This window comes from Dicentrarchus labrax, unplaced genomic scaffold (genome assembly GCF_905237075.1).
Source record: "Dicentrarchus labrax unplaced genomic scaffold, dlabrax2021, whole genome shotgun sequence".
NCBI lineage: Eukaryota > Metazoa > Chordata > Actinopteri > Moronidae > Dicentrarchus > Dicentrarchus labrax.
The window spans coordinates 1,277,501-1,290,019 of record NW_026136720.1 but is presented as its reverse complement, the minus strand read 5'-3'; the positions used below and the strand labels follow the sequence as shown (position 1 = coordinate 1,290,019).

General features: G+C 42.4%; 2 protein-coding genes and 1 long non-coding RNA gene across 8 annotated transcripts in view; all 3 read left to right on the top strand.

The window, feature by feature from the left end:
• Positions 1–3,308, top strand: part of znf609a (zinc finger protein 609a) — a 32,640-nt gene extending 29,332 nt beyond the window's left edge. For 3 of the 4 annotated variants that reach the window (XM_051380792.1, XM_051380793.1, XM_051380794.1), the window contains 4 exons: positions 117–492; positions 897–1,250; positions 1,539–1,608; positions 2,554–3,308. In XM_051380792.1, the coding sequence (XP_051236752.1) occupies positions 117–492; positions 897–1,250; positions 1,539–1,608; positions 2,554–2,563 (810 nt within the window). In that variant the 3' untranslated portion in view covers positions 2,564–3,308. Of the gene's footprint in view, positions 1–116; positions 493–896; positions 1,251–1,538; positions 1,618–2,553 lie in introns of all 4 variants that reach the window. The other variant, XM_051380796.1, reaches the window with a different exon arrangement.
• LOC127352507 (uncharacterized) overlaps positions 1–12,519 on the top strand; it is a 100,411-nt gene that overhangs the window by 48,707 nt on the left and 39,185 nt on the right. The window lies entirely within an intron of this gene.
• Positions 6,554–12,519, top strand: part of LOC127352460 (GRAM domain-containing protein 2A) — a 28,201-nt gene continuing 22,235 nt past the window's right edge. Inside the window, exon 1 of one of the 3 annotated variants that reach the window (XM_051380875.1) lies at positions 6,554–6,686. Coding sequence is in view for 2 of the 3 variants with exons in the window: in XM_051380873.1 (XP_051236833.1) it covers positions 12,368–12,480 (113 nt within the window). In the remaining variant the exon portion in view is untranslated. Of the gene's footprint in view, positions 6,687–10,876; positions 12,481–12,519 lie in introns of those variants that run through there. The other 2 variants (XM_051380873.1, XM_051380874.1) reach the window with 2 other exon arrangements.

The window sequence follows — 12,519 nt, the reverse complement described above, 5'->3', positions numbered from 1 at the left end:
TAGATTTAGTCACAGCGAGGTTTCAGTATCCATCAGACGTTAAAACAGCTCTTCATTGACCCAGGTGGACATTTTAACCATCAGCTGTCTTCACTCACATCTCTTCCTCTCTGCAGGAGCCGGACGCTCGCCTGTGGCCCTACGTCTACCCCAACAAATACTCAGAAGCTCCCAAACCGCAGGAGGAGGAGCGGTGGAAGGACGACAGGGAGCGCGAGCGCAAAGGGAAGGAGGAGAGGCAGCGGGCGAAGGAGGGCCTCCAGAAAGAGGAGGCGAAGGAAGGGGCGGAGGGCAGGACTCAGCTGCCTCCAGAGGAGCACCGGGGGGGAGGGAAGGAGGCCCGACCCCCCCACATGCAGTTCTCCTCCCCTCTGGCCCAGCACCAGGGCTACATGCCCTACATGCACGGACCTTTCGCCTACAGCCACGGCTACGAGCCCAGCCACCCCGGGTACAGAGGGATGCCCTCCGTCATGATGCAGAACTACCCCGGTAAGACCTGGAGGGGGCACCACGAGTGAACGACCTTTAACTGATCAACAGTTTGGGAAGAGAGTCAGGATGTGGTTAGCTTAGCTTAGCATAAAGACTGGAAGCAGGGGCAAACCTGCTGCTGTAAATGGGTGAGTAAAGAGGTAAATGGGTGAGTAATGAGGTAAATGGGTGAGTAATGAGGTAAATGGGTGAGTAAAGAGGTAAATGGGTTAGTGATGAGGTAAATGGGTGAGTAAAGAGGTAAATGGGTGAGTAATGTAGGTTGCTACATGTTGTACGTGAGCACAGGTACGGACCAGACCGTACCACAGACTGTGGTCTCCTTGGCGCGCCCCCCCCCCTTTATTTTTGCTGTTGGACGTTTTAATGCAGCTGTGGTTCAGACGTGTCTCTGTCCTCAGGCTCGTACCTGCCGGCCGGTTACTCCTTCCCCTCGTACGGCGGGAAGGTGGCGGCGGGGGAGGAGCAGGAGAAGCCATCCAGGTCCAGTCCCACGGTGAAGCCGCCCAGCGAGGCCAAAGCTCTGGACCTGCTGCAGCAGCACGCCAGCCAGTACAAGAGCAAGTCCCCGTCCGTCCAGGACAAGGCCCCCCGCACGAGCGAGAGAGACCGGGACCGAGACAGAGAGCGGGAGAGAGACCGGGAGAGAGAGGGCGACCGGCCGCGATCCTCGCCGTCCCAACGCATTCTGCCCTCCCATCACCACCTGGGATACCCGCTGCTGGCGGGACAGTACGACCTGTCCTACCCCTCAGGTCAGACTCTGGGTCTTCAGTCTGAACCCACATTGGTACCAACTGTTTAGATCTGGGTGGTTTTTAACTCTAGATCTGAACCGGATGAATCTGCTAACGTTATTCATCATCATTAAACAAATAAAATGAAACTTGATCATCAAATGTTCATTTTAAGGGAGAATAATGAGATAAGTCACCCACTGTGGGAGGAACTGTAGTTTTTAAGGTGGAACTGCTTTATTCAGTGTGGCCCATGTTGGATCTGATGACTCTGTCCCTGTCTCTCTCTCTCCCTCTCTGTCTCAGGTCTCTCCTCCTCAGCCATCGTCGCCAGCCAGCAAGCGTCCGCCCCGTCCATGTACCCCCCCGCACGGAGGTGAGAACGGTAAGACGCAGTGAATGAGTCACATTAATGTCAGTGAGGAGCTCCACTGAGGCTGTAAGTAAAACCTCCTGGACTCAGTGTATTATTATATATGACTGTAAGATTAAAAAGTCCTAATTATGGGAGTTAGTATGATATGAAAGAGCCCAGTGTTCAATAAACTGATATTTAAACAGTTTTACAACATATTTATTTCACTTCTTATTGTTTATTTTCTTACCTTTATATCTTTTGTATCACCACAGTGCCGCTGCCAGCTGTGGGATTATAGACTAGATTATAATCTCCTCCATTTCTATAATAAGTGAATAAACACTGTATGTGTTAGAGTTCAGTCTGCAGCTCCACCTGCTGGTCAAACATCAGCACTGTCAGTTCATTAAACATTAAACCAATATCCATTAATAAATCAACTCTCCTTACTTTCTCACAGAGTGATTTACAAAAAGAAATAAAAACAATGCAAAGCTTCGAGGTCAAAGGTCATTGTTCTCATTCTGTAGCTGCAGCTCTTAAAGATAACTATCTATATATATATATATATATATATATATATATATATATATATATATATTACTGTTATATGTATTACTGTTATATTATAACTACAGGTCTCATCATTACAGTTACAGAACAAAAGATGTGATCAGATTAGTTCAGTAATAATGTGGATTATAAACAGGATTACATTTTAAAATACATCAGTTTATTTTTACAAATACTCTGAACCAAGGACGCATTCTTTCCTTTCTAGAACCAATAAATACAGTGTATACTGATCAATATCATCCATAAAGATACAGTGTATACTGATCAATATCATCCATAAAGATACAGTGTATACTGATCAATATCATCCATAAAGATACAGTGTATACTGATCAATAATCTATACAGATACAGTGTAATCAATAACATCCTCTCGTCTGTCTGCAGGCACATCTGATTGGCTGACCTCCAACCCGCCCCGGAGTCATGTGACCGGATCACATGAGGAAGCGTTTCTGTTTCAACATCAGTTCAATGGTGTTTGTGTACGTTTGATTTCTCTGCCTGGACGTCCAGCCGGCCGCTCCGCCCCTCGCAGGGACCGACAGGAGGACTGAAGGCCTGACGCTGGTCCTGCTGGTTCTGCTGGTTCTGCTGGTTCCAGGCGGCACCGCGGTGCTCGGGGTGGGCGGGGGAGGACAGAGAGGGGACCTGGTGGGTGGAGACGCCGCCGGGCGTTTCGGAGGCGGACAGTTCTGGACGGCGTTCTGCTGCGGTCGCGGACGGACGGAGGCAGCCACTTCCTGTCTCGCAGTTTTGTTGTTTTTTTTAAATTTCCTCCAGACTTTACCTGCAGCGACCTCTGACCTCTGAGAACTCAGCCCGCCGGACGCCGTCACACCTTCACCTGGAAGTAAAAAATACTGTGGACGGAGGAGGACGGACCAATCAGAGGGCAGCGTTGGGACTGCGTCCTCAGACTCCTCCTCCTCAGTGTGTAGCTGTACTGTACTCTGTGTATGTGTGTGTGTGTGTGTGTGTGTGTGTGTGTGTGTGTGTGTGTAAATACTGTACAGAGGAATTATTTTAAAGAGCCTGTTGGATGCTGTTGGATTTCCTACTCTTCTTTTTGTCTGGTAGCCTCTGCCTCTGTTTTTCTACTGTTGTTGATCTGATATTAAACCTGTAGCTGGTGGAACGGCGCCCGACCTCCGAGTCATCATTTCATCGACCTCAGAAGTTCCTCAGAGTCCGATCGGAAGAAGCAGAACCAGAATCGAGTCCTTTTTTAACCTACAAGAGGATCATTTTTAAATAAATACACTTTCAAAATAAAAGCTTTGTTTCTTAAATGTGGGAACCCCGTTTGTAGGTCTGTAACGTTTTAATTTCAGTAAACTAAAATGTTAACGTAAGTTAAATCAACCACATTTGGTATTTAATAGTTTCAGTGCAGTCGTTAACGGCAGTAAAACCTTCAGTGTTCATGTTTCTCTGTAATTTATCAGAGACTCAGTTCAATGCGACTTCAACGCCGTCTTTGGTGGTTTAATTGAGTTTGACGGATTCTAAACATTTAAAGTTGCTTTTTCAGTCTCTTAAATGTGTTTTTGGGTAAAATCTGTTTCGATCGTCCTGTGATGAAACATACAAACACTTTATATCTTTATTCAGCATTTGAGGCGTTTTATGTGAAGAAACTTTCAATAATTGTTTCCAATAAAAAATATATATTTTTACCGAACCATTTGACCATTATTTTTTTTTGTTTTCGTTATTGATCACAAAGTGAGACACAAAGTTCTGACTTTATTTGTCGGCTAAAGCTTGTGTTTGTCACTAAACTAACTAAAGTTCATCCAACTTCAATGCACAACAAACTGGTTTATGTGAATTTAGAGATTAATTCTTGACATTTGAAATCAAGCCTGGATGAATACACATTTTAAAGCTTTTACACTATTTAAATATAAGTTTAACATTTAAAGTCCATTATTTCTATTTTCAATGCGATCGTTAAAAAAAAGTTTCCTTCCTGCCTGAAAGACAAAGACCCTCAATGAAGTTCATGTTTCTCAAGTAATTCATCAAAAAGACTCAGTTCACTGCGTCTTCAATGCGTCTTAGTGTTACTGCATGATGACTAAAAACAGATATTGTGAATTCAGTGACGGATTCTGAACATCTAAAATTAAAAATGTGTTTTTCTTAATAACTCCGACACTGAAGGTTCAGATCTGTTTTGACCTTTTAGGTTTTTATTTTTCTACCAAGAATATTTCGGGTGGTCAGAAGGCGCCTGACTGACGGACGACGTTCATTAATAAAGAACCATAAGACAACAATATCTGTCCATGTTTGTCCTTCGTGTTATTTCCTAAAGAAACTGAATATTATTTGTATAAATGTTATTCTGTTACATATGTGACTGAAAGATAAAATCAGATCATTTTAGGCTGCAGGAGTGAAAATGAGTCAATGATGGAGAACGGGATTATTAAACTGGTGGTCCTCAGATTGTCCACTGATTAAAGTATTTTAATATTTATTTATTTACAATGTTACACTGAATATCTGTAAAAAAAAAAAAAAAATAAATAATTTCTGTCACTAAATGTTTAAGTTGTAGTCAAACTCGAACTTAAAGGTTATGCCAATTTATAATCTTCTGTTGAGTTAATTTTCTTTGTTCTGTGTTTCAATAATAATTCACAGTGATTAATCCAATCTTTCATTATTTGTTGGAAATAAAAGTTTAAATTAAAAATATAAAATTCACCTTTAATTTTTTAAGAGTTTTCTGAAAAATGTTTGAATACAGATTTTTTCTTTTTTTTCTAAAGAAGAAAAATGTATTTAATTTATTGCAGCTTCACATTAAAAGCATTTAACTGGACAAACACAAGTTGACTTTTATTATGAAGTCACAGGAAATGTGTTTGACCATTTATCTGAAATCAGCTGTTTATTGACAGCAAATATTAAATATGGTTAAACTGGTTAAATCTGATCAATATTTCTGGACTATTTTCAGGACTCTACAGATGAACTATCTGAGAGCAGTTTGTTATTATTATTGTGGATTAAAGTTTGTTATTTAATTATTAGTCAAATTCGGCCTAAATTATTCTTTTATTTTGATTATTATTATTGATCTTTCTGATCTACAGAATGAAGATTTTTAGGTTTTTATTATCTGGGTCTTAAATCGTACATAAAAAACAAACATTGGGGTTATTGATGGCTGATTGTGTCCAATAATATAATATATATAAATAAATATAAGAAATAGTCCTGGTTTTATTCCAGTGTGGTTGTAATGTGGTTGTTCGGCCACAAGGAGGCGCTGCTGCACTGTTGCTGACTGATTAAAGGGCCAGTTCACACACAAACACATTAATCTATTTCCTCATTCAGCTCCAGCTGCATCCATACAGTTGAACTGTGGGTATTTTTACCTGTTGGAGACACATTTACCTGTAAATCATCAGTGACTCCACCCACCTCACTGCTGGTGGTTTCCCTCAGAAAGTTAAACACGTCGTATATTTTCATCTGTTTGTTAATAATAATAATTTATACACAAACTTTCACCACAACAAAACTTAACCCAGCATCAAAGTTTTTGAGTTGTTGAAACTTCCAACTAGTTTTTCCACATTTATGTCAACACAACTCAAAAAGTTGATCTAAATGAATAAATTTGAAGTTTTATGTTCATTTATTTAAGTGGTGAAAGTCTGACAGTGGATATAAAATTAGTTGATTTGTGATTAAATACGAGGAAAAGACGTCAACTACGACCAGAAACCTTCTGAGACTCACAGTTCGTCATCAGGCGTCTAAAATCCAATTATCTTAAAAATGTATTGGATTAATAAAGTTGAATTTTTCAGTCTTTTACGTGAGTATTGATCCTGACGTAACAAATACTAAACCAACATGAAGCCAATATCATTTTCCTTAATATAATTTGTACTTTATGGACGTGAAATACGTCTTAAATTATGTTCATTAAGTTTCTTTTGCTGAGCCACGCCCCCTCTGCAGCTCATTGGTCGATATCTTGAAACCTAAATAAGACTTTAAGGTTGGAGAAGGATTCTGTGGAGCACATCGAGCCGACTCCTGGGTCCAATTTCAGGTCAATCAGACTTATGTTGTGAGGGGGCGTGGCCTTTACAAAGTGGCCTTAATGACAGCGCCACCATCTGGCCAACTGGGCTCATGTTTCTGAGGAAGCACATACACATTATTTCCTGTTATTGGACCAAGTTTCATGTTTCCAGATCATTAACTCACGAATAATAACAATAAATAATAATAATAATAACTTCCATCCCTGTCTGCTCACATTTCTTTCAAACGCTTTTATTTAGATCATTTCCCATGCCTTTATTCTGAAGGCCGCCTCCTGTCACTTCCTGTATGCTCTCAGTTAAATGATGTGAACTTTACTGAACCTCCATCAGCAGCAGATCGGCTCCGGTCGGACGGACGGACGGTCGGAGGATCACCGGACAGACCGAGTCCCTGCTGCACATCAGCGGACCTGAGTGAAGACTGCAGGATACAGTAAGGTAAGGAAGTAGTTCAGGTAGCTTCTGCTGTCAGTAATCCTGCTGTCAGTAATCCTGCTGTCAGTAATCCTGCTGTCAGTAATCCTGCTGTAATATTACTGCTGTTACAACGAGGCTCTTAGTATCAGTATCAGTGCTGCCTTTAATCATACTAATGATAATAATAATAATAATAATAATAACAATTATAATAATAATAATAATAATGTTATTTTACTGTAATTGTGTCAGTAAATTCTTCCAGTGGTGGAAAGTAACTAAGTACATTTACTCTAGTATTGTGCTGTACAATCTGAGTATTTTTACTGACAGCAAACTGTACATCTGATTAATTTATTAATATCTAATATTATAATTAAAATATGAGCTTTATTACAGATTAAAGGTTCAGTAAGAAAGAAAATGTATTTTTATTGATGTTTTTATATTTTATTAAAATATAAATAAATATATTTGTATATTCATATATATATATTTGTATATTCATATATATATGAATATAGTTATATATTTATATATATTTATACATGACTGAACCCTCTGAAATGGGCTAAAGAGTGCTTTTACTTTGAAATTCTCGTGCTTCTGTCCATGTTGTTGTTTTTCTGTTGGTATAGTCCTTTTTCACAGCGGCCATTTTTACCTGAAACAGTAGGGTAAACACAGGTGTTGTTACCAATTAAACTGATTATTGTGGTTCAGTTCCATTTAGTGTATCAGAGCCTGAATCCACCTTCCTGCTGGATGAAACACAGATTTTAGAGAACCGTCCTGCAGTGATTTGACTTTTAAACTAGACCCGATGAAAACGTGGACGATGGATGAAGATGCTGTGTTCCCTCATAAAGTGTGTGTTTGTATCAGCCGGAGGCGGTTGCTGGTTCGAGATCTGTTTGTGTGTTTGTCTATGTTTGTTTGTTTTTAATGAATTAGTTTGGATGCGACCACCTCCCGCGCTCTGTGAGATAGCGGCGGGTTTGTAGCTGTACGTCATTGTGAGCATTTATTCTGACGCTGGTTGGCGGCTGACTGAGTTCTGCTTCGACTGAAACTGAAACACTTCCTCAACCTGTCGGGTTTTCCTTGTTTTGTTTTCTCCTCGTATTAACAACGGCACAGACGAGAGAATGTGTTTGTTTTTTATGATTTGCTGTGGTCTAGTTAGAGACTGCAACTCCCTCGCTTCACCCTCTTCAAGGTGAAACTATGGTGGCTGTGGAACAAACGCCACCTAACTAGATCCAGTGTTTGAATTGTCCGTTCTGTAGAAACATGGCGGACTCCACCAGAAGAGGAGCCGCTGCCTCTGTCTCATTGTAAGGTAACAAACACACAATGATTCTTATATCCAGCTGATTAAACACTAATAAAAACATACCTATGGATTTATATTACAGTAATAATGTGACACACTGGAGCTTTAACTCATCTGGGTTGTTCTCAGACACACTCACACCGAACGGACCAATCACAGCACTCTGTTTTACCACGCTGCCAATTTGATGCAGACGTATAAATCAGGCTTAAAATGATGTTTTTGTGAATGGAGTCTGGTTGGATGGACACATATCAGACTGTCCCTTTAAGCTCCATATTAATCCATCTCGTCACTGTGGAAGTGGTTCTGATTCAGCAGAGCGTCAGTCGTCTTAATGAAACAATAAAACTGTTCTGGAGGTCCTGGAGGTTCTGGAGGTTCTGGAGGTTCTGGAGAGTCTCTGAACCCCGTCTGAGAGGAGGTCTCTGTGTGGCCTCTGTGTGGCCTCCTCTGCTCCTCTGAGCCGCAGTAGTTATTGTGCCTTGCATAAGCAAACTACTCTCCCTCGGGCTTATTATTCTTCTTCCGTACGTTTTTCGGCGCGCTACTCCTCCCGCAGTTTTGGTCGCACGTACACAAAAAAGGTATCAAAACGTGCGGCTCGGTGAGGACATTAGTGCTCTGACTTTTCTAAGCGTTTCACCAAACGGTTTGCCAGTAAATCGTCAAAAACCGGTCCAAAAAATGAATGGGTGTGTATTGCGAGAATGTTCAACCGCCAGAGTGCGTGACATCATCGCTAGAGTGTGGGGAGAGAGAAAAATTTGTCGAAAAATAAATTTGTAAACTGCTCTCAAGACCACAAATGTCACTCTACAGAAATAATTTATAGATAGAAACGTAGGTAAATTCGTTGGGGTCACAGTGATACTACTGCTGAAGCTGTCAGAGAAATACTTTTGGCGGGAGACGCACTGATGCGCCAGCAACGCCCTCTCATGGCCCCATCTACTCCCATGTTAATTTTAGAGAAGAAATGTTTAAAGGAGCTCGTTGAACCTCTTCTCTCTCAATCTCCCCAGGTCACATTTTTTAACTTTAACCACTGAAACTCGGCAGTGCTATAGTCAACAAGATGACGACGCTCACGGTGTTTTCGGTTTTCATTTCGGTCGTTCCTGGCCATGGGTTCGAGGGGATTCATTTTAAATGTTTCTGTCTCTCTGAGGAGTTAGAGACAGAGAGAGAGCGTGCGCAGCTGCTGTGGGCTCCCCTGATTGCCATGACAACCAAAGCCTGCTCACACACACACACACACACACACACACACACACACAGCTAGCTACAGAGAATGACAAGACATTAATAAGCTAGCGCTAGCTGGCTAGCTAAAGATAATTAGCAGGTGGCTAACAAGCAAACAATTTAAAGCTGAATGATTTTAATATTAACACAAAATAAGAACAATACACCTTAAATATTTTACCCTACTATGAGCTGTTCCTTAATTTACATTAGCACTCCTTCAGGAGCATAATACAATTAAACACATTAACCAAAGCTAGCACTTAGCTAGCGATTTAGCTAGCGATTAGCACGTAGCTAGCGATTAGCACGTAGCTAAGCGCTAGCTTTGGTTAATGTGTTTATGTGTGCTAGCTCTAGCTAGCCAGCTAAAGAGAATGACATGGTATTAATATGCTATAGGGAGGATTAATATGCTAGCGCTAGCGTGGTAGAGAGCAAGACATGGTATTAACATACGGGCCAGAGCGAGGCACAATCAACAGTTCTTTAGGAATTTTGTAGTTAACACCTCTGGGCCTCAGTCCGCTCCAGCGGCTCTGAATACGCAGCAGCTCGGCCCGTTGTGGGTCTCTGCAGCGGCGTGTTTCCTCCTGTGTGTCCTGAGGCTCTCGGGTCGGTCCGGATCCACAAACACGGTTCAATATCTGATGTGTTTGGATCAATATTACTGCTGTATTATATTTTTATAACTACTTTATACACTGGTGCTAGTTTAATCATCAACTCTCTTAAATAGTTTATTTAGTTTAAAGGTGCAGTGAGAAACATTTAGGAGGACAAATAGTCAGAAATTTAATATAATATTAAGTGTATTTATCATCTAAAAACCTCACAATGAATCAATCAGCCAACGTGGAGTTGAAATATTGGCGGCTGTGTTCGATCCTGGTTCTGTTGCCCGCTAACGGCAGATACAGTTAGCAGCAGTTAGTTAAAGCTATCTGTCCATCACTCTGTAAATCAGAAGAGAGTTAGTATACGTCCCCGAGTGCAGGATGGGTCATCAAATACTTTTATTGATTATCAGGAAACTCTAAAATACCAGAATCAGGACTTCCTGTCCCTGTTGGACAGAAACTGGAGGACACCTGAGCGTTACCTGTTACCTGAGTGTGTGACCCAGGTGTTGCCCACACGGAGGAAGTGAACATGAATCGGGCCTTTGGGGGAATATTATTTTCTTAGAGTTTGCATACATTTCGTTGAAGAGGATGCTGCTGTGGTGGAGACCGTCTGACCATCAGGAGGAAGCTAATTGGCCGGTTTCACCCACAGTGTCAAATGACAGGTAATGATGAGGTCACGAGTCAGCGGTTGAGAACATTTGTGTACGTTATGAATCCGACCCGTCCGCTGTGACTCCACATTGTCTCAATGTCTTTACATCAGAATAAAAGAAATGGTTTGATCCACTTTTTCCAGAGCTTTCAACCACATCCCATCATCCACAGATTCGCTCTGTTGCCATGGAGATGGATCTGTAAAGTTCATAACACTGACTCTTGGATTCAGAACGAACCCAGCTCAAGGTCCATTTACCAGCTGTCAACCATCAGACACTCGGTTCGCAGACATTAAATATACAAACATTAAAAAAAGAACAAAGCGGACATCGTGGTGTTGAACCGAGCCGTCGTGGTTCTCGTGGTTGTCCTGACGATAACAATAAGCGTAGCTACTGATTTCTCACATCGATGTTACGAACGTTTGAATCTGACATTGTGAGAAATTAGTAGCTATGCTAGCTTTGTTAATGTATCAGAATTGAATGTTTCTATCATCTTTGTGTGAAACTAGCTAATAAACCTGTAGCTGGTTGTAAGAGCGTCTCTCCGACCACGTCGCTCCTCGGAGGACGCTGATTGGTCCGAACCGCTGTGGTTATAACGAAGCGTTTTTCTGTGTCAGACGGGACGTCGTCTGTGTGCGGCGTCGGTGGTGCGACAGCAGGAAGTGGAAGTGAAGATCCAAAGTGTTCCTACTACAGCAAACAGCCTGCGTCTCCCTGAGGTGCTGCCTGATTTAATCAGCGGGGCGAGACTCCTCCGAGAGGAGACCAACAGACGTCTCCATGGTAACCAGAAGGAGGAGGAGGAGGAGGAGGAACAGAAGTACCTGCTGTCGGCTGGAGGGAGGGAGAGAGAAAGAGCCACATATGTGTGAGGATCATGCCTATCACCATGGCAACTGTGGTTCATTTCCACCCTGTGGTCCTTCGGGCTGCTGTAGGTGGAATCAGTCGTCTTTAATTTGTGATCAAATGTTCGAGGTTTTGTCCTGATGAAGACCTCTGTGCTGAGGAATCTGCATCGAAACAAAGCAGCAGATCTGTTTGAGCTCTCTGACTCTGAGCCGGTGGCGTCATTGTGTGATTCCTGGAGGTCAGTTTGTTTAAACACTGAGCGCACAGAGGACGACCAGTTCAGGAAGTTAAATGAGCTGGTGAAGCAGCGTGGGATCATGGGAGTTGTTGTCTTCACCACCATCACTGTCAGTCCTTCAGTGTTCATGGTTCAGGAGGTTTCCACAGCTAACAGCAGCAGTTAGCAGCTAAAGGGGGGGGTGAGACGGGATGAGCTGAGGGCCGCTGTCAGATAAATAATGCTGTTTGTGAATCGTACAAAGAGTCTCAGACTGAGAGCACAGAGCTGCAAATGAGCAGAACAGGTCCCTTTAATGCATTTTGACTCTAATTATAGACCTGAAAGCAGGACTCGTGCTACTCTGTTTCCATCATGCTGTCAGTTACATTTAAGGAAGCCGTAGTAAACCGGCCGGGTTTTTGAAACACAAGCTGGAATTGTCAGATTAGTCAAATTAAGGATGAAATTGGAGCAAGTAGAGCTGATGAGCAGATAACTCCACAGTTTCAGATTGCTGTGGGTCGGTGTGAGTACTCACAGCCAGCGGCATGCAAAGCAGTTTCTCTGATGCACAAACAGCAGCACGGCCGCATGTCCGCTGGGGAAACCTGCAACTCAGATAGATTCACGCCAGCTGAAAGAGCTCAGACACGTTCCTCTGGATCAATAATGGAGCAGATCACTGTGATCTTTGAGCGGTTCCACCCCACCGACTGTTAGAAACCTGCATCTCTGCTCTGAATCCAGCCGACATGGAGACGAGGAACGAAACACTTGATCCGAGCAGCCTCTTTTCATGCCGTTGCCGTGGCAACAGAGGAGAGAACATCCTCGCAGCCCGCCGTGTGCGAGCTTCAGATCAAAGGTTTTATTTTCTCTCCAACCAATCAGAGCTCTCACTGAA